At 53.5% G+C, this 21,450-nt stretch overlaps 2 protein-coding genes across 2 annotated transcripts in view; both read right to left on the bottom strand.

The window, feature by feature from the left end:
- Positions 1-1,401: 1,401 nt before the first annotated feature.
- On the bottom strand, positions 1,402-3,183 carry MUSTN1 (musculoskeletal, embryonic nuclear protein 1). The gene is made up of 3 exons (XM_069562483.1): positions 2,480-3,183; positions 1,943-2,075; positions 1,402-1,738 (listed from the first exon to the last, which is right to left on the bottom strand). The coding sequence occupies exons 1-3, from the start codon at positions 2,486-2,488 to the stop codon at positions 1,632-1,634; spliced, it is 249 nt and encodes an 82-aa protein (XP_069418584.1). The 5' UTR covers positions 2,489-3,183; the 3' UTR covers positions 1,402-1,631.
- A 1,046-nt stretch (positions 3,184-4,229) lies between these two features.
- STIMATE (STIM activating enhancer) overlaps positions 4,230-21,450 on the bottom strand; it is a 53,994-nt gene continuing 36,773 nt past the window's right edge. Inside the window, exons 3-8 of the mRNA XM_069562481.1 lie at positions 20,221-20,316; positions 16,811-16,932; positions 11,924-12,036; positions 10,868-10,945; positions 9,970-10,119; positions 4,230-7,946 (exon numbers count right to left, since the gene is read on the bottom strand). Of these exons, the coding sequence (XP_069418582.1) occupies positions 7,830-7,946; positions 9,970-10,119; positions 10,868-10,945; positions 11,924-12,036; positions 16,811-16,932; positions 20,221-20,316 (676 nt within the window). The 3' untranslated portion in view covers positions 4,230-7,829. The remainder of the gene's footprint in view (positions 7,947-9,969; positions 10,120-10,867; positions 10,946-11,923; positions 12,037-16,810; positions 16,933-20,220; positions 20,317-21,450) is intronic.

The raw sequence follows: 21,450 nt of genomic DNA, 5'->3' as shown, positions 1-21,450 counted from the left end.
TCTGTAATAAAGTTGAAAGACTGTTTTCGTAACAGCAATAAAGCAAATATTAGGGGATGGGGACACAGCTGGTGCTTGTCTCCCTGTGGATCTGGGAGAGCTCAGTTCCTGAGTCTTGGGCCACATATGGGCTAAAGATGCTTCAGAAAACTGGCCAGGTGCCAAACCCTGGGTCGGAAGGAGGACTCAGTGACATTCTTCTGGGGATAGGGGATGAGGGAGGGTGCCATCTTCAGGTCCCACTTGGGACAGTCACAGGGCAGGAAGGGGGCTCCTCCATTAGCCCTGCCTCTGTCAACACCAGCAGCACCTGCCCCCAGGGAAGGGAGCTGGGTCTGTGGCTACAGGTAAACACTCCCTTTCTTTACATGACTTCAGCTGAACCTCTGTGCACATCTGCACCGCACGCCCCTTGGCTCTGGAAGTGATCGGAATGACATGGGGAACACGGCCCTTCAGCAATCTGCGGGAAGGGCGTCCCCAAAGGGCCCAGTGGGCAGGCCCAGGCCTGGCCCCCACAGAAGGTCTGCTCCCTTGGGCCCAGCCTGAAAAAGCTATATAAGGAGGCAGGGCTGGCTGGGAACATGAGAAAGGCTTTGTGCAGCCTGCTCCACCTGCTTAGGGGACGGGCGAGACTTCCTTGCAGACATCGGCCCCAAGCCAGGCACTGTAAGCCCAGGTCCTGCTGGTCTAGCCTGGACTGTCTGGGGTCTTGCTGTCACAGCTGGACAGGCCTCTCTAGTGCCCTGAATCCGACAGCTCCAGGTGCTGAGGGACATTTGAGGCCTGAAGCGGGAAGAATCACACAAAACCTGAAACCCTGGTGTTCCGTGACTCAGGCAGATCTGTGGGAGTGGCGAGGGGGAGGCTCACTCAGTTGGGGTGAGGGGACAGTGGCTCAGGGAGTGGACGGCCACTGGCCGGAGAGGAGCCTTCACCTGGTTGGGTCTTTGAGGGGATGCGAGATGGCAGTGGGCAATGTGAACAAGGGGGAGGGAGATTTGAGGACCCTGAGTTCCATCGAACCTTGGGGTCCCTGGAGGCATCGCGATGGCTTCTGTGAAGGGTGGGGAGAGGGTGAGCCCCAGGCCCCCACCTGCTTCACTCTGAGCACTGTGACTGTGGCCTGCTCTACACAGTAGGGCCCCTTGTCACATACAAGGGGAAACTGTGACTCAGAAGAGGAGGGGAGATGGTTTGAAGTCACACAGGTCAGCACCAGGTCTCCACACCCGAGGCTCTCTGTGGCATGTGGCGGTGGGCATAACAGCACCTGCATTATCCTCTGGGACTTGCCCAGAGCCGAGACGGGTGGAAAACGTGCCCCACACCCACCCTGCCCTCCCTTCCCCTCCCTGGCATTTAGTGGCCATAGCCAGTGACCAACCAACACCTTTCAAATGCTGGGGCCACTTGGGCATTCTCTTTATTGGTGTTTCTCAGGTGTGAGTGCAGAGTCCCTGGGCTGAGGGGCCAGGGCTGTGGGGCAGGGGTGGCATTCCCCAAGGTGGCAGGTGAGAAGGTGTGTTCTGGCATAAAAAAAGAGTTCTTGGAAAAAAAAAACCAGTTCTTGGGAAAAGTTCCTGTGTCGCAGTGGTGCCTGTGGTAAGGGGTGGGGTGGCATGCACTTCTCAGCCAAAGACACTCTTGGCGGGTCCAGCTTTGGGCTTTTCAAACACCGTCTCAGCGCCAGTCCGGGCGCGGCTGAACACCGACGGGGCGGTAGAACCAGCTTGCTCTGCGGGAAGGATGGGGAGGAGGTGGGTCAGGGGCAGGCCTGGCTTCCTAGAGGAGAGGCCCCCTCTGTGGTAAGCACCACCCCAAGCCCACAAGCTTTGAACTCTTAGAACAAGGACCCGTGGGACCCTCCTGCGCCCAACCCATCCTCCTTCCCACAGACACACATCTGCGCCCAGGCCCCCATCATCCTGAGAACACTCACCACATTCCCGCATGACCTGGTAGGTCTTGGACTTGATTTCCTGGTTCCTGGTCAGGTTCCCTCGGGCCCCCTTCAGGTCCTCCTCCTTCACAGGGGGCCGCTTCTTCTTGATGGGGGCTTCCTGAGCGCCAGCCTCGGGGAGCCCAAGCCTCATCTTACAACCTGAGGCCTTGAGGCTGAGGGCCCTTTCCCATGACCATGCCTTGGCCCAGACCCCTCTTCCCTGCTCACTTAACTTCAGCTAATGCAAGGCATCACTTCTCTTCCAGGAAGCTTTCCTGACTGCATGTCATACCCTCTACCCCAGGTCTCCATCCTCTCCCCACAGACCAGGAGCTCTGGGGCCACAGCTGTCACAGCCTCATACCATCTGTATGCCTGACCTCTCTGAGCCCTGGCCTTCCAGGGGAGTCAGAGCCTTCTGTGTTTATGCCCTGAGATCAGCTCAAGACGCAGCTGCCAGAGTTGACAGTGTCCACCTCCCCCACCCCACCCCCGCCCCCTGGCACCAGCAGGCCTTGAGCTGGGCCCTCCTACCTGGGACATGGTGGGTGCTGTGGGGAGCTGCTCCCTGGCAGGCAAAGGCTGTGGAAGAGATTTAAGCAGCGCCCAGCCCTCTGGGGCTTATATAGTCTGCTTGCCTGTCCCGGGAAGTCACTCCCCCTCCTCTGACAGCTCCCTGATGATTCAGATCCACGCAGCCGCTGGCTTCAGAGTTTATTCTTGGAGATGATAGGGGCTTCTGAGCACTTCTGCCTGGGGGGCTGCAGTCCTGGTGACAGTAGACAGCTGGGGAGACCCCGTACCCTCGGGGACAGCTGCTCTCTTGTGGGAGGGAGGCGCTGGGCCTGGCAGCAACTTGTGTTTACGAATGCAGGTCCTGTAACATGCATGTGGCTGTCCGAGCTGTCTATCTGCGATAGTCCATCCCAGCATGGGGTGTCCCCGAGGAAAGGGAGGGCCCTGGGCCAGTGTGAACAACTCTGAGCTTGTTTTTCTCTCTCTTCTACCCTCTCCCTGGATTCCACAGGAAAGAGACTTTCCAGCTCCACATGGGGAGGAGGCTTCCTGCGTCTGCCACTGGGGAGCATGTGCTCACGGCCAGCTTGCTGAGCCATCACAGTGCACTCAGAGCATGGGGCCTGCACCTGGCTCCCAGGTGGAGAAACTGCGGCCAAGGGAAGCCTGGGAGCTGCCCCGTCAACAGTTTTACTGATGCTCCCATTCTATGTCCAGCTCCCAGTGTGAGTTTATTAGCAGAGGGATAAAAGAAGGGGCAAAGTGCCCAGGAAGGGCTGGGAGGAAACCATGAGGTGAGCTGAAGGAAACAGCACAGAGCCTCTGACTGAGATGAGGTCACTGAAGGGCAACTGGCCCAAGAACATTTAGGTTATGAGAGGGTGGGCAACAGTGAAGCTCACTCCAGTCATAGATAGATGGACAGGGACCCTGAAGGTCACTTAACTCTCCTCTGCTAGTTTCAAACACCCCGTCCTTGAAGGGGAGATCCCCAGGGCACATGGCAGGGCTCTGGGCCTGGGGTGAGGGTAGGAGTGGATGTAGATGTAGATGGGCACTCAGAGTCTGTCCTGTTGGGTTGAACATACCCAGGCTCCTTGTCAGTTTGTGATGGAGCACATTTTTATCCTTGAAGGCTCCAAGCAGACGGAACCAACCAGGCACTGACGTTTGGCTACCTGGAATGCCACTCCATTGCTGTCAGATCTCATCCCACCCTAATTCCCCCTGCCTGGTCTTGGCTATGGAGGCCAACGCGAGCCCTGCCAAGTTCCATCTGAGACGAGTGCTGACATGAGGAATGCCTTCAGACAGCTGCCAGTACGAATCCAGGACTCCAAACAGGGGCCAAGAGGCAATGAGGACAGGCCTGGCCTGTGCTGCCGGCTCCTGGTGCTTCAGCTCTGCCTCCACAGCCAGTGCTGCCCAGGGAGGCACCTGCCTTCCAGCCCTGCAGCCTCAGGAACAAGGATGTGGGATGTTCACCCCTTACACCCCATCTCTAAGGCACCACACACTCCTGGGGGTGAGGGAGGCAGAGGAGCTTTCACTCGCATTAGCAGGAAAGACAAAACGGCGTGAGCATGTTTGTTTTTCTCCCCTCGGCAGGTTTTGGCTCCCACATCTGCCGTAAGGAGAGGTCAGATTCATTCTCACTGTTTTCTGGGAAGAACTTTCTAACTTTCTAACTCACTGGGGACATTTTCTTGACCCCACCAAGCTGTTTCAGCTCCACAGAATACACAACCAGCAACCACAAGAGTGATAGTTTCTTTTTTTAGAAACTGTAATAATATGTCAAACTTTATTGTAAACCATTTTACAGTGTAAGTACATCATCTTCCCTTTCACTTCAAAAATGTGTTTCTGTGACTCATAACACCACAAATTGAACCACCTCCACTGGGAGGCCATGGTTTGCTCACATAGGTCTGACTCCTAACAAACGTCATGAAAAGAGAAACCAAATTAAAACAACCCACCCACCCACTCAGAAGCTCAAAGGCCCTCCCCAAAAGCAAAGCCCCTTGGAGCTACCAATGTTTCGCAGGGTAAAACAGACAGCTTTCTGTTCCTCGCTGGAAGTGTGTGAAACTTCTAAAGGCCAGCCCTGCACCCTCCAGGGTGGCTGCTCTGGCTGATGGCAAGTTCCCAGAGTCATTGATGTTCACCTGGCAGCAAAATGGCCAGTGGACTGCCGTCTGGAGGGCAGAGTGAGATGCTGACACCTGCTGCTCCCTCCAGGCTCCTGGGGCAGCCTTCAGTCGGGGACTCTGGGCTGCAGCCTCCAGGCCCACGCTGCCGAGGGGAAGAAAGAACTTGAATTTGAACCTTTACATATATTCCCTTTACAGGCATGGTCAACATTAACCTATGACTCCTTGTTGTCAGGAAGAGGCACAAGTTAAAGCTTGAGGCTGGAGGCCACCAGCATGCCTGAAGGCTCATTAGTGGGACTTCACACGGTAGGCTTTTGGACTGAGCAGACCAAAAAGCCACTGTCACCGGGGATCTCATCAACATTCCTCCTTGCCACTGACAACATCCGCTGGCAGCCAAAGGGAGAACGGGCAATGGTGGTCTCTTTCATTCAGACGGTAGACGTGACAATTCTACTCCATCAGGTTACTTCCATCAGTCACAAGAAACTTGTTCCTGGCCTTGACTTACAAGTTTCCATGAAAGGTGGCATGGCTGAGGTCCAAATTCAGACAAACCAGATGGACAGTGCACAACATCCAGCTGGTGTTCCGTGGCTTCTCAAACATGACGACGCTTGCCCTGGGGCAGGTGAAGGGCTGCACCTCATAAGGCACCTTGGAGCAGTTGGAGAGAAAGCTTACCCCAGGGAGGGAGGCCAGCTGGGAATTAAGTCCTGGCCACAGCCCACCATTCCCACTATCTCGGGACAGTGCGCCACAGAAAAGCCCTCAGTAACCGCAGGAGGCACTCCTGGGGGATACAAACTGTGTGCGTGAAGTGTGCACAGAGAGTAAGGCCAAGCATGCCAACGATGCCCTGTATAACTAGACTCTGGTAAATGTCCATGCCCTAGGCAGTCAGCTACCACACAACTGCCACTCAGAGACTAAACTCCTTTGAAAATCAGGATACAGGGAGAAACCACCACTTGCTCGGTGCCTCTTGGTCCCCAAAACCTACTGCCCAGCAGGCACTGGGACGAGCAGATCATCTGGTATCTGTATAACCCAGTCTCTATCCTTCACAGCCTATGTGTCTCCTGCCCACTGTTGCTAGTTTGGAAACATCAGGATCTGAAGACTGAAAGAAAAGCTCAGATTCTGGGCTCAGTGAGGTGCAGGAAACAGGTGTGACCACAGGTTATTCAAAACGAAAGGCAACAGGAGGACAAAGTAAGACGAGTCAGCGATGCCTACCACCTACCAGGATCAGAGTCAGGCCTGGTCTTCCCAGTGCAGAGCTGCCCACTAACACAGCTGAAGGTTGGAGGGGGAAGAACACGGGATGAGAACAGGGTGAAGGGAGAGTGGAGATGGGCTGCAATCTCACCTTCCTCTCCTGTGGCCACTGGCACCCACCCAAGCAGAGTCGCTGCCCATGGCAGTTCAGGTCCAGGTTCCTCTGGCCCTCCTGCTTCTGGACTCTTAAGAGAATGGCAGGCTGAGAAGTCCTCTCCAAAGTTTGTGCCCTTACAACCCACACAGGTGGGACTGCAGGAGGCAGAGGATAGACCCAGGATGCCTGGTTTAAGACTGTGGCTCACATGTTACAATTCAGACCCAACCTGCTTGAGTGAAACACACTGTTACGTAGGCCTAACAGGAAGGTTCTGGGTAGTATGGGCTCCCTGCACTAATCTCACTTCCAACTTGCACCTTCGCCATGAAGTTCTCTATTCCTAAACTTTCAGGCCAATCCTGGGCTGGGACAAAACACCGGGCTGCTTTGCCTTGCTGCTCCCACAGCAGGCAGATACCTGGGTCAGCCCATTCCACTGCCGGGCAGCAGACTCCCAAAGCCATGGGGCCTAGGCTCATTCTGAGGAGTGGGGGCCACAAGTTTAGAAAGAAGCACTTGGATGCAGACAGCGAGCTCACTCACCTCCACCTGCCCCACCCCGTGCCCAGCCACCCTGCTGCTCTGGAGGATGTAAACAACAGGATCTCATGGTCAGACAGGCATTCTCTAGACTGCTGCACAAGACAAGTAGACAACACTAAGCTGACAGGCACAGGGTAGCCTGAGAGGATGCTCCCAGAGGTGGGTCCAGAGTCTGGCTCTGAAGCTTGCACCATGGGAGGTGGGGAGGCCAAGACTGCACTTTAAACTTCAGATCTGGAGGTTCTGAAGAGATGCAGGGGACAAACAGGAGTGGCCTTGGAGTCTCAGTTTCTCTGGATACAATATCCTCTTATGCTCCCTTTTCAGTCACATTTCACCAAGACTCTAACTTGCCAGCTGAAGTGCCAAGTGCTGCTGGGCCCTGGGCAGAGCCCTTCCTGTTCCACCCTCACAGGCCCTGGATCTACATTCGGACCAGCTGCCTCCTGCTCAGGCCTGACCTCTGCAGAACAACTGGGTTTGCTGATTTCAGATAAAGCCCCACCTCTCTTCCTACTGGAATTATTTACCACATCGGATCGCAGATTACCTAACGATATTCCAAATAAAAAAACTCCCAACTATTTCCTCCCACCAGCTCATGTCCCATGAAAGGCAAACAAACCCATTTCTTTGGGGGTAAAAAAGAGCTTTTAAATACAATAGTATGAAAATATAACTTAAACATATAAAAGTCAACAGCATACGGAAGACTTAAAAATCTATGTTTTGCCCATTAGTCCCATAGGAAATAAACACATACTCAAAAAACATTAACACTGTGACAGCTCATAAAACCAGCCACAGAAATCAATAGTTACAAAAGCCATTTCGAGTAAGAAAGCGTCACTGCTCCAACTTGGTCAATGAGTAACTCAGCCCCCAAACATGTTCCGTCTTCACACTCCCCCCTGAAGCCCTGGCGAGAGGCTCCACCCATGGTCCACATGCAGGTAAGTCCTCAGCCTCAAGGCCACACGGCCAGATGTGGGACAGGGCTTCCGGGTCCCTCACACCACCACTTGGGACGACAACACACAAACAAAACGCCTCGCTTGCATATTTGGTCAGTGTTTGTAGTGCAACTGAGTGGGGACCTCCAGCTGCCGCGTGGAGCCGGCAGCCCCCCTCCCCGGGTCACAGTATCTGGGAGCGGCTGAGGCCGTGGGAGGAGCGGAGGTAGAAGAGGGGCAGAGAGAGGAGGGGAGGAAAGACGCGGCCGAGCAACCCTCGGCTGACCAGTGGCCGGCCACGGGCTCCCACCCGACCCTGGCTTGGGAATGCATCATACAGGCAGCCCGAAGCGGTGCTTCTTTTTCTTCGAGGGCTTCAGGGGCGTCAGTCTCCGGAGGTCCTCCTCCACATCCGACTCCTCCATCTCGTCATCAGCTGAGATCAGGATCTGAGTGGTGGAGAGGCACGGCCCTGAGTCACCGCCAGCGATGCCCTCTTCACCTGGCCACCCTGGATCCCGGTCTAGAACGCCAACCTGCCCAGGAGGCCTCAAGTGTCAGGTTTATTAGCAGAGGGAGATGGGGAGGTCCCCCTTAACAGAGTGAGACGAGGCCCCTCGCCTGACCTTATTTACACCACATGCCCCCACGGGTGCTGACACCAGTGCTGAGTGGACGCGCCTCCCTCTGCTCCTGCTTCTCCATCCAACCTCCGGCTGGGACCCAACCACCATCAGAGCAAACTTAGCACTAGGTCACACTGGCCGAAAAGCCCAGTGTTGGCATATGGAGTTCCAGGTCCTTGAAATTGGTTCAAACATAGCATAAGCATACTGAAAAGTCCCCTTTTGAAAGGAAAACACCTGTGGGGCACACACAAAGCAGGGCCATTTCAGAGTGGCTGCTATGAGCCAACCTCACAAACTTCCAAAGACAAACAGGAGCCCTCTGCTCTTCTGAGCCCCTAGAACAACACGGCCACACAGCTAGGGCACCTAGAGCAGACAGCATTCCCGGCCCACCTGCCTGGCTGCTCAGGCCTCAGAGCACCGGGGAAGGACGGGGACAGCCCAGGCCAAGATGGAGGCCCAGAGGACAGCTGAGCAGGGGCAGCTTATCCTCCTCCAGGGCAGGGTGCTCTCACTACCCTCCCTGCAGGGCTTCCTGCCCCCAGTCCTGGTCCCCTGATAGAACACTCTCTCTGGCTCCCTGGCACCTGTACAAACGCGTGCCCATTCCTTGTTCTGGATCACAAACCACCTTGCCCAGTTAGCGAAGACCTCAGCCTGTAACCCACTTCCTGTCATGCTATCCTACCCTCTGGAATACATGCTACTCTGGCCACAGTGAATTTCACATTATTACCCAAACACCAAACCACAGGACCATGACGCCTCAGGAGCAGCTGCTTCTGCCTAAAACGCTGTTTGTCCTTCATAATGTTCACCATGTTCTAACAACCCGACAGGCCTCATGCAAGATTCGAGGAGCACCTAGAGAAGAGGCAGGCTTCCCCTCTGTCCTCCATCTAGGTGGTTTTCAAAGCACTCTCCAGGATGCCCCAAGAGGCTAAACCAACTGTTCCAAGTTCTTGCAGGGTTTTGTCAATGCCTCTATCTCAAAATGGGCTTCCTTTGTGGCTCAGGTGGTAAAGAATCCGCCTGCAATGCGGGAAACCTGGGTTTGATCCCTGGGTTGGGAAGATCCCCTGGAGAAAGGAAAGGCTACCAACTCCAGTATTCTGGCCTGGAGAATCCCATGGACTATGCAGTCCATGGGGTCACAAAGAGTTGGACACGACTGAGCAACTTTCACTTCACTTCACTTCAATCTCAAATATATCACTGCCTGCTAAGATGGGCTGTGCAGGCTGGCTGTCACCTCATCCCCAAGTGTGAAGGCCTCTCCGAGAAGACCTCCTCAGCCATTTCTGTCACACACACCCATGGTGTCATGCACCTACAGGCCTGCCTTGGACATACAACCTTGCCTCCTGGCTCCTATTTATGGCCACCAATCTCCCTGAGGCCCAAATGTTTCAACTTAGGAAACTTGAAAATAAGGGGAGATGAGGTTCTCCCTGGGAGGCCTGGCTACCCCCACAGAAGTTGCCAGTTGGCTTAGCCAACACTTCCCTTGCTCTGGAGAGATGGGCAGGGATTCAAATGTCTTGATGCTTGAAGGACAACCACACCCACTAGTCCTTGCCAGCTTCCCTGGAACAATGCCGCTCCTCCCTTTCCTGTCTTGCTCCACCGATGGAGGGGCTGCTGGAAAAGGGCCACCCCTCACCAGACGCTTCAGGTCCCGAGGAAGGACCGGGGACAGCAGGAACGAGTCCCAGCTGGACGAGAGCTGTCGGCTTCCTCTCCCTCCCCCTGGTGGGGCTGTGACTCAGCATTCAAGAGACGGCCACAGTCAAACACAACACCAGACCCTTCCTGGGTCAGCGGCACGAGGGCTCAGCCCTACCTCAGACTCTGACTCCTCATGGGATGCAGCCCTTCGGTAGCGGACCTTGCTCCCATTCCTCGAGTCCTGGTTGGCTCCTCTTTCTTCTAGCTTAGCTTTCGTCCTTCCCTTTCTCATGAGGAAATTGTCCACTACCCAAAACATCAGAGCCTATGGGAAGAAAAATGCAGGTTACTCTGGGATAAGACACTTATGAAAGCAAAGGCAAGCAGCTCAAACACCCATCCTCCTCAGCCCCGTTCCAGATCACAGCGTTAACAACTAGGGAGAGGAAGACATCATGCAGGCCCTTGCTCCCTCTCAGAAGTCAAGGAAGAGACTTCCAATCCCTATGCCCTTTAAGAGTTTTGCTCCAAGGTGCTCTCTGCTGGTGACTGATGGGGACAGCCTGCCCCAGGTGTCCGAGCACTCGGCAGAGCAGGGCCTGAACCAAGGTCTTTGGACTCCTGGTAGGGGCTCCTCCTCTGGGCTGAGTCGCTGGGTGGCACACCTGCCACATCTGTCACCCCCAGGTTCCTTTGCCATTTCTTTCCTTATTTCCTAATTTCTAGCCAGTGTGCTTATGAGTTTCTCTAGGAGCCCTGCGGTCAGGAAAATTCCTGGGTCTTCATTCCTAACGGTCTTAATCTAGAAGTCACTGTTACATATCTGGCAGTTCCCTGGTAGGGAGGGCAGGACAAAGATCCCAGGACCCTCCACTTTGCACAGAGGCCCCAAAGCAGGATCTGCATGTTGAGGAAGTAATCCGGATGTTTCTAGGTCTGGTGGGGATGAGAGCTGGCAAATACTTGCATGCAGGCACCCATGTGCTAGAAGGTGTTTTCTCTGTCAGAATTTTGAAAGGAACACGGGAAGGCATGGAGCAAACAGAGGTTAAGGAATGCAGTAAGGCACTGACATTGACAAAGAAGGGGACGATCAGCATGACGATGGCCAGCTTCAAGTCTGGGTTTTCAATGGGATTCAACAGGGCCACCTGCAAAGAGAAGCAGACTTAGTGAGGTGGGGGAAAGGCCACAGAGACAGTTTCCCGGGGGTGGGGAGGGGCAGGGAATGGCCCATGAGGCCCTGAGAGGAGGCTTTGCTAAGACACTCCCCTCAGAGCCCTGATGAGAACCGCACCTCACAACCAGGGCCATAGTCCCCAGACTTGACTGCCAACGAGGGACCCCTTAGGAGCCCACTAGGAGCAGGTAATCCTTGAGTAGCTTTCCCCTGCTGTGGAAGTGAGAAGTGAAGGGGAACTGGAGGCTGAAGCACTTTACAAAGCTGGCACAGGGTGGAGTGTGGGCTTCAGCAAGTTGGAAAGAATGAGGTTGGTGGACAGTCATTACAGATACTAGCAATGAGGCGCCGACCACTTTCTAATGGAAATCCTGCACCCCAAGCACCTCCTCAACAACAACAGCTCCCAAAAGCCTTAATTTATTTAAAAAAAAAATAAAACTCGGCCACAAATAAAACCAAAGATCTGAGCTACTTTGGCTGGTTTCCTGGGGGCAGTGGAGTCTTATCTGCACAGCCCTGGGGCCAGAGGGCAGTGTTAGGAACCACAGGAACATGCGACCAACCACTGTCTGTGGCACCAAAAGGCTTGATTAAACCACTGGCCAAGAGAGGTGAATGAGAGAGAACATCTGCTGACAACACTTACCAGTTACCCGATGGCACAGGCAACTGCAGGGCAGGGACTGTATCTTCATGGGGCTTTACATATTTCCAAGGCCTAATCTAGAGCAGATGTGTATAAGGGAGGTAGAAGGATGCTATATGGAAAAGTGACAAGTTACTGCCCTTGATACGTGGCCAGGAGCTGCCCCATCAGACCAAATCCAGGTACCTTCATGGAGTTAAAAAGAAAACCAATTTGGTTTCCCAACAGGGCTGGGAAGAGGGGAATACTGTCTTCCTTGACATCTCGAGGAGTTTGTAAAGAAGGGAACAAGAGGCAAACCTTCTTCCACTGAAGTATTAGGAGGACAATGAAAACGACAGATTTTTCAAAAATCATGATCACGATGTAAAGGGCACATTGTCCAACCCAGGCTCCACACTGCAGAGGGTCTCCTGCAGGGAGAGAGGGCTTGGTCACTCACTCGGGTAGTCACTCGGTCACCCCCTCCCCTATCACCCACAGCTCCCATGAGCCCTGATCCCCCACCCCATCCAAGAGCTCCTAAATGAGCCCTCCAGAGCAACAAGAATCAGCTTGTCTTGAACAAACAAAAATCAGAGAATTCCTAATTTGGAGATACCAAAGTGGCCTTTCTTTTAAGAGACTCTAAGATATAATTACAAAGGCACTAAAGTTAGTAAGTGCCCATTGCTTGGGCTGAGAAAAGCTGGCTCTTTTTGTCCACTGGCAGCACAAGCTGTGTTAAGCAAGACTGCTATTATTATCCACTGTTGATGTTTCCAGCGGCTGTGGTGCTATCCATCCTCTCCCCATCCACGAACAGGCTACGGTTTCTGAATCAGGAAGGCAGTAAACAACCTCTTTGTTTGCCTCTCACCCCTATCCCACTTCCGCTGCCATTCCCCACTCCCCCTCACTTTCCTGCTGCCCTTAGCCCTGAAAGTAAGAAACCTGACTCTGGGGGGTATTCAGATTCTGTCTAGGGGCACCCCAAAACACCTTGGACTGGAGACAAGGAAACAAAAAGAGAAGCCCCCCCAGGTAAGGAGGTTGTGACTAATGTCTGTCTGTGATCCCGTCAGTCACTGTGCTTGAGAAACAGAAGAGGCCAGCAGTCCATACTGGGAGACACTTGGCCCCTCAAGCGCCTCCAGAATGATTCAAAAGGGACTTGATGAAGGGTGGAGGACCCCTCCAGTGAACATCCTCCATCTTCAGTGACAGGGAGAACCCATGAGATGGGTCCCTGGGGAGCCACACACCTTCAGCGCGGGAGACCCGAGGCGGGGGGTGGGGGCGGGGTGCCCCAGCCACTTGAAGCTGCTTGATCACGGTGGCCAGGAGGGGGCTGCAGAGTAACTGCAGGGGAGACAAAGGCCCTGATCCAGGCCCCCAGAGGGATCTCTGGCTTCTGTTTCCACAGTGTCCGCAGCAATCCCTATCTGGGGGTGGGTGCCGGCAGTCCCCAGGCCAACCCGCTGTGCGTGGTGGAGCCCCAGGGGAAGCCTTCCACAGCCCGTAATGGACACAACCCCAGGCCATTCCCTTTTCTGGAAATTCTTGGAGAAGTGCACAGAAAACAGGCAGAAAGACCTCAGTGCGTCTCCTGCGGTGTCCTATTTACTTTCACTTCTGGGTAAGACACATCTGAGCCAAAAAGCCATTTCAGAAGCGCAATTTCTCCTAACTAGATTTTTACTGGAGTTTTGTAATCCTTTCGGTAAACTATCTGACGTTATTGAGGAAAGTTCTCAAAAACAGCAGCTCAAAACACTTGCTAAAAACTGTTCAGTGAAATGGGGGATGGTCAGACAGAAGCACTGGTAGGACAGATGAATGAACTGAGACTAGTGTGTTTAAAAGTCAACAAGACAAGTGGCAACACATTTACTATCAAACGAAAATCTGCTTGCATCATGCTCACCCCATTTGCTCTAACTCTTAAGTGGCAACAAAAGAAGAAAATGCTTTTCCTCCTGCTGTTCTCACACTGCCCCCTGAATTTCACTGCTTTAAGTTTCAGAGTCACCCTGCTTAGCTGCAGCTGCCTTTTTTTTTTCAATGTGGATGCTTGAATAAGAAAGTTTTAAAGCAAAAAAAGAAAAGTCACATGTGACCCCACTGTCACAGACCATGTCCCCTGAGCATCCAGCACATAGCCACATAACCACCAGCACACGCGCTGGTTTTTCTGATTTGTTTCATTTGAGAGTCTTTCTGGCATTCCCCACAGCCTCATCTTTGAAGGAGAGACAAACTAGGCATTCTCGTGTGCCCTGCTTTTTATTATCACACTAGACACCCTCAGGTACTTCGGTGTTTTTGCTGGATTATTTCCTCAGGATAAATCATGGGAATGGGACCAAAAGAACGGAACTTGTCTATACATAGAGAGGCTTCCAGAGGGAGCACCGGGACAGAGGCTGGTAGCAAAAGCCCAAGCAACAGGTACCTGAGGGACACAGACCGTTTTCAGGAATTTTGTCTGGGGAAGAGCAGCCTAGTCTTCAGACTGCGGACACTACCTCTCTCTGAACCCTGCCTTATCCCTTAGGGCTGCGTGGTCTATTCCCCACATTGCATGTTTTTCTTAGTAAGTTCACCTTCTTTTCTAGGGACCACAGGAATACCCAGAAAACAAGCCCCTCTCCTACACTAGCCTAAGAAGAGAGCTCTGGGCCCTACTTGAACTACTGCCCCAAGTGGATGGGCCAGGTAACAGGTACAGCAGAGAGAATCATGTCCACACCCTAATCCCCAGAGCCTGAGACTATGCAACTACTGTGCAGAGGGGAATTAAGGCTGCAAATGTAATAACAGTGGCTAAGCTGACTAAGATGGGGAGAGCATCCTGGCCTATCCAGGTGGCCCAGTAATCACAAGGGCACCTCAGAGTGGAGGAGGTGTGAAAGGCCCGAGAAATATGAGTAGAGCTCAGCCTGCGGTTGTGTGTATGTATGATCAGTTGCTCAGTCGTGTCCAACTCTTTGTGACCCCATGGACTCTAGAAAGCCAGTGTCCTCTGTCCATGGGCTTTTCCAGGCAAGAATACTGGAGTGGGTTACCATTTCCTACTCCAGGGGATCTTCCTGACCCAGGTATCAAACTCGGGTCTCCCGCATTGCAGGATGATTCTTTACCACTGTGCCACTTGGAAGCACTCAACCTGTGGTTACTGGCCCTGAAAATGAATGAAGGGGCTACAAGCTAAGAAATACAGTCACTGTCCAGAATCTGGACAAGGCCAGAAAACGGGTTCTCCTTGTAGAGACTCCAGAAGGATTGTCAGTCCTGCTGACAATCTGGCTTTAGTCCATGAGACGCTTTGTCAGACTTCTCCACTACAGACTGTAAGATAATACATTTGTGCTGTTTTAAGCCAATAATTTTGCAGTAATTTGTTATAGCAGCAAAAGAATACAATAAAAACAGGAACCAGGTAACTGAGAATAGCCACGATCCTTCCTCAGCCTGGGCAGGGAGGAACCAGATGCTCCTCGATAAAGGGCAGCTTCACCTGGAAACACCCTGGCTTGAGGGCTCTGGTTCCTGAAGTCAGGGGGTGGGATGACCCAAGGGCAGGGGTTGAGGCACGTGGGTAGAGGAAGGTGGCACAGAAACAAGAGGCTCAAACAACCACTTCTTTCCATCTCTCTTAGGGATGCAAACAGAACACACTGGGAACAGGTACGACCATGACGGCCAGCGTATCGGGACCTGGCCTGGTCTCCACTCCCAGGCCACTGAGCAGCACGACTGGGTATGAGCAGCTCTCCCTAGCGCCGCTCAGCTACAGCTGACTTGAGAGTCCTGCCTTCCAGGAGGGATCTTAACAGCAGAGACGATCTGAGCACTGTTCCTGGAGCTGGCGGGAGGATCGGGTATCCCGGTGTAGCAGCCAAGAGGCCCTCCAAGCTGTGCACTGCCTGGGTGAGCGTCACTCAACCCCTGTGGGTGCGCATCCTATAAATGAGGATGATGCCGCTTTGGTCCACGGGCGCGTGGTCCATTTCTGTCCTCCATTCTAAGGAATCAATGAGTTGGAGCTTCTCCGCAGGGAAGACCCCGAGCCACAGGGGCACACGCTGTGTGTCGGACACTATCTTAAGTCAGTGACTCATCAGGCATCAAGTAACGAGGCTAAGAAAAGCCCTCCCCTGAGCTCACCTCCCGTCAATGGAGACAAACAATTACTTAAGACTTCTAGAAATACCCCAGGCACTCACAGCCAGCTCCACGAACCGGCTCTCCCTTTAAATTCTAGTCTCTTGTGGGTCCTCCCCATCTTGGCCCATGTGCCCCCCATGACAAAGGCTCCACTGATGCTGTGCCCATGAATAGGAGCTCCTGGCCACAGACAGCAAGGGCCCACTGTGAAGGTGGGAGAGAGGTGGATGCCCAGAGCGGGGCAAGGATCAAAGAAGCCCCTCTCACCAGCAGCCCCTGAGGCCACATCCAGCTGTTTCTCTGGGGGTAGTAAGTAAAAGGCACCCCATGTGCACTTGGAGCCAGCATGAGGGCAGCTTCCTACCAACACTGTATCCCCACAGTCTGACAAGACAGAGTGGGTCAACACTGTGCCAGTATCCACAGGCCACCTGTTCTAGGCTCTGTCTCTGTGAGTGAGGATGCCCCTACTGTCCCTGGTGACTGTACATGTAGGATGCCAGGTGGGGGGCCAGCCCACGGTCAGGCGATGGCAAGGTGACTTGGCCCTGGGGTGGGGGATGGACACTCCAGTCCTGACCTTGTGAGCACCGGTAGTGGAAAGGCCTGGTGACAAGACAAGCACGGACATGCAGCAGAAAGAAGAGCAGCTCCCAAACTGAGAGCCACCCTGTCTCTCCAGCAAGGCAGGCCGATGGGAAGCATGGCGGAGGAAGGTGGCCTTACTGCCCTGCATGTAGGGCTGCTGGTGCCCTCTGCTGGAGGAGGGCCCTGTCCCCTCCCTGTCTTGAGGGTGAACCCTATGGCTCCTGCCAGCAAGGCTGGGGACTTGGCAGTAAAGCAGGCACCCACCCACCTGCCTCACATAAGAGGATGGAGCTCAGGCTCCAGAACCAGCCTCTCCACCACACAGGGGACACAGCCACCCGCTCCTGAACCTTCTCCAACCCAGCGGCCTGGAGAGCTGTACAGGGCAAGGAGCAGAGCCCCTCCAGGACGACCCCTCTACACCCCCGTCCGGTGTCCATGCTACATTACCATATTCGCCAAAACGCAGGGACTCCCACTGCTGCCACTCCACCAGGACGCTGACGGCGCGCACGCCCACGTAGATGAGGAGCATGCCCACGGTGGCGTCCAGGAGGAAGTTGATGAGGTACCTGTGAGGAGAGGGCACCGCAGCACCGTCAGGAAGCACCACCTGGGGAACAGCCACCAGGGAGCCAGGCCCCATGTGCTTCCTGGGTCAAGGTCAAGGCTGGGGACCTGGGTCTGTCTGGCCCTGCTCTGGGAGGGGGAGCCTCCAGCGAGCCAGTGCAGGGGAGGCTGTAGGGGTCACTTCCAGGAGCCCAGGAAGGCCTCCACCCTAGGACAGTGCCCTGCTCAAGGAAAGTGGGAGAGCGATAAGAGACTCAAAAGACCACAAGTATTCCTGCCAAACAGAGACTGGGAGAGAGTGACTGGGAGCAGCCAAGGAGGCTAGTAGGAAAACAGAACTTAATCGATAAAAATAGTTTGTTCCACGACTGCTCACTCCCTGAAGGCCCAGCCCTCCCAAGGCCCCGAGACGGGGCTGCTGCACAGAGCAGGGTAGGAAATGGCCTCTGGGGTTTCTCAGACCAGAAAGGGCAAGGCCATGTACCCTCGGTCATCCCTATGCTTCAGCGCCTGCCACGGAGGCAAGCCCCAGCAAACACCTAAGGAAAGGGCAAGATGATGCAGGAAGGAGAGGAGGGTCAGAAGACCACGCCCACCCTGACCTCTTGTTCTTGTGGGCTCTGTTTCTATCTGTCCGACACACACCTCTTCCCTCACTTGGCCCCTTGCCCACTAGCCCTCCCCTGAGGGCCCCGAACATAGGTCCCCCCAGCTCTCTAGACAAAGCAGGAGATAAGCAGTCATGGGGTCAGGGGCCCTCCTGGATGCCACATAGCTTGGAAACCCCCCAGAGAAGCTGCAGATACTACAAACTAACTGTAGCACTTCCAAGTCGAGAGGCTTGAGATACTTAGGCAGCCCCACGCCCCTGCCCCAAAGCCTGGCCTCAATAATGTGCACAGTACTCTGAAACCCAAGGGAGCATGTTGGAACCAGCGCCCTGGGGTGGCGGGAAAACCAGAGGGAGGGGACAACGGCCTTTTCCTCTTGCCTGCCTTTCCTCTTTAAAATCACAAGGGGTCACTCTCCGACCAGAGACGGCATATTGACTGCTTCCCAAGCAGTTTGTCCAAGGTCACACTGAGCTCTGGCCCTAGGCTAACGCTTCCCTCATGCTTAGACCACACTGGTTTCAAGCGGTTCTGACATCTGGGACCCATCCTGAAAATATCAAGAGTACTTGACACAGATGTATGTATTCTTTCATTCATTCCCTCATCAAACACTGATTCCAGCCTAGTGTGTACCAGACCTTGGGAACACAGACAGGAAGCTCTAGACCCTCCCCTCAACACAGGTGAGACTGGCAGCCAACAGGGTATCCTGTGGGCCTCAGACCACACTGGCTGGGTTCAAATTCCCACTCCATCACTCTCAAGCTGTGTGAATTCGAATAAGTTATAAAAATCTCTCTGCTTCAATTTTCTAACTGTAAACTGAGGATAATCAAAATATCCATATTGCAGGGCTGTTATGAGGATCCAGTGAGTCAATATAGGTGAACAGAGTCTGCCACGTAGTAGGTGTTACAATCCTAGCCCCTGAGACATCACAAGGACCAAACTCCCACCCAGAACAGTACCCCCAGTACAGGGAACCCCTGTCGCCATTGGGAGCAGCTCGGGCTCCTTTGTTTTTAATTTCTCCTCTCCCTGAACTGACTGGTTTCCCTTGTAGATATGCAAAAACCCAAGATGGCCCAGGTCCAGCCCAACCCTTCCCCCATCTGGGAAGAGTCACATGGCAAAGCAAGGACGGTGGGGCTGGAACAGATCCCACTCCGGCACTCACTCTTCCACAGGCCAGGTACTCTCTCTCCTGCTCTGCTCTCCCTAGCAGCTCTTCGAGCAACTGCTGGAGCTCCACGTCTTTCCTAAGCTCTAACGACAATATCCTCTGATTGTAACAAGTGCCCCAGTGGCTTCCAATGGTGCCTGTACCCATCACCTCATGAAACCTTCGCACTGATCCTGGGGATATGGATGAAGAAACAGAGGCTCAGAGAAGTTGAGCCGCCTTTCGACAGTGTGGCTTCCCAGCCAAGGGCTCTTTCCACAACACCTATCTCCATTTTGGGCCTCTTCTCCTCTGGCTGAGCACCTGAGATCTGTCAGTAGCTAACATCCCCTTCTCCATCCTGGCTGTGATTCAGTTTGTCAACGACCCACAATGACCACAGTGGGACCAGGAGATAGGGTTCCTCACCCCAGGGCCTCTAGGGTGAGCAGCTGGCTCTCAGTGTATCTCAGCCAACCAAGATGGTTTACCAGAGGATGACACAAGCTTGCTGCTGGGCTCAAGGACTGGAAGGACCAGGCCCTTTCCTAACCAACTCCCCTACAGACGAACCCCCTTCCAGTCCCCTGCTTTGGGACTACACCCAAACAGATGAGAACCTATCCAGGTCTTCAGGAAAAACCCTGGGGAGGGAAGACTTTACAACTTTCTTTGAGTCTGGACTTGGACTGAATCTCAGAATTGCACACTCTCACCAAACAAGAGAAGCTTAAAGGAATCTTCTAGTCAACATGGTCTTAAATATACACTAAATCTTTTGGCAAGGGACTCACCAGCCCTCCAGCCTGCTCTCCCTCAGAGGCACGGCAGGGCAGGGCTGGGGGGCATTCCAGGCAGAGGGCAGTGCAAAGGCACAGAGGAAGGAGGCAGCTGGTGGGCTTGAGGACCACCAGGAGCAGACCAGCACAGCTGGAGCACCAAGTCTGAGCAAGGAAGGCAGCAGATGAAGCCAGGATAAGGCAGAGGAGTGACCTTTTCTATTCCATGGCACTGTTTGAGTGTTGTTAGCAAAGAGGTCAGGTGACATGGCCCAACTGGGCTTTCCGGCAGACGATTCTGGGGGTTGTATGGAAGGCACATTGACTGCACTGATGAGGCAGAACCACTCATGGTCTTCAGGTCAACAAGGTCAATGGTGGTCAACAATGGCTCTGACCTCGAGTGGCTGACCTGACAGAGAAGGCCCTGTGTGTCTTGTTTCAGCACAGTCACTCCTTCCAAGCTGCTGTGCAAGGGCTGCTTGGAAACTGGGAGACGTAAGGGCACTAGAAGGCCAAGGGACAGAACTTAGGTTGATAAGCAGAAAGCCAGTGCACAGGGCCACCATCACTGGGCAAAACCCTAACATCCAGCATGCACACGACAACCTCTCAGAGGGAAACAGGGGATGAAGGAGAGTTGCCCCCTCCCGAAGCCAGAGGGAACATGACCGGCAACAGAAGGAAAGGCATGGAGGGCCAGACGATGTTCATACTCAAATACGGTCCACTTACAGTGAACAAGGGTCCTCTTCATTGAGATCTGCTAGGTATACATTTGCAAAATGGATGAACAGCATTCCTATGGCTTGTTTGGAAGTGTCTAAAAACCTGTACGAAATAGAATCGGCACTTGTTATCACTCTGACAGGAGGGTAATATCCAATTGGGGGTAAATGTTAAGTCTGAAATAAGACAAAAAATGCTGCTGGGGAGACCCCCAACCTTCCAATGACTAGTCCCCTCCTCTGGGGCCGCTAACACTAACTAGGGCTTGGCCTTTCTGCTACCTTTCAAAACCACCAGTATCAGTGCGTCCCTGATAGGCTGCCAACTTATAACAGATGTAAACACACAAAACACATTTAAAATATGTGTCTCTACCTTTTCATTTTTGTTACTTCAAAACAAAACGCTTGATCACAGCTTTGGATGAGGTCCAAGGTGCTTCTCCTTTAAAGAGCCCCCAGCTGACTTCATGCAAAAACTCAATGACATGTGAGCTTAACAAGACTTGCATGAATCCAGCACTGCTGCCAGAACCCTGAGCAACCTTCAGATGCTGCAGCTTAAACAATGGGTGGGACCCAGGCGGACATGCGTTCCTGTGAAGGGTCTGAGGATAGACATTTTAGGCTGTGAGAGTCATCGTACTCTGCGTGAGTACGCACTCTGCTACTGCAGTGCAAGGGCAGCCAGGGTCACTAGCCCCCTACTGACATTTTACTTGTGGAGATGGACAGTGGCCAGGTTGAGGCTGTGGGCTATAACTTGCCAATCTTGGGCTAGAGGAGAGGAGTTTTAGAAAAGAAAAAACAAGTTCTGTAGTCTCTGGGACACATGGCAGGAGCATGGTGGAGACAACATGGGCCCTCAGTCTCTCTTCAACCATGAGCACTTGGAGACCACTTGCAGTCCATGGCTGAGGGACCTCTGGATTGCGGCCGCTTCTCTCGGCCTCCCAGGCTGGGCCTTCAGAACTGGGCAGGCCACTGATGGGATGATAGGCATGGGACTCAGGGCTGCAATGGACCTTAGAGATTATCCAGACCAACCCTGCAACTGAGGCTTGAAAATCATTTCCTAAAATCATGGTAAAGTAGGAGCTGCCAAAGGGGACCATGTGGAAAACTCAACTCCACATTCCCCCAGACCCCCTGCCCAAGCTAAATACTCAAGACTTGAGAGAAGATTATCAACATTCAGAAACAATGTATTGAAGATCAATCAAGAGTAAGGCTAAAA

This window comes from Ovis canadensis, chromosome 19, assembly GCF_042477335.2.
Source record: "Ovis canadensis isolate MfBH-ARS-UI-01 breed Bighorn chromosome 19, ARS-UI_OviCan_v2, whole genome shotgun sequence".
NCBI classification, from domain to species: domain Eukaryota; kingdom Metazoa; phylum Chordata; class Mammalia; order Artiodactyla; family Bovidae; genus Ovis; species Ovis canadensis.
The sequence above is the reverse complement of the archived record's forward strand: the minus strand, read 5'-3'. Positions and strand labels throughout refer to the sequence as shown.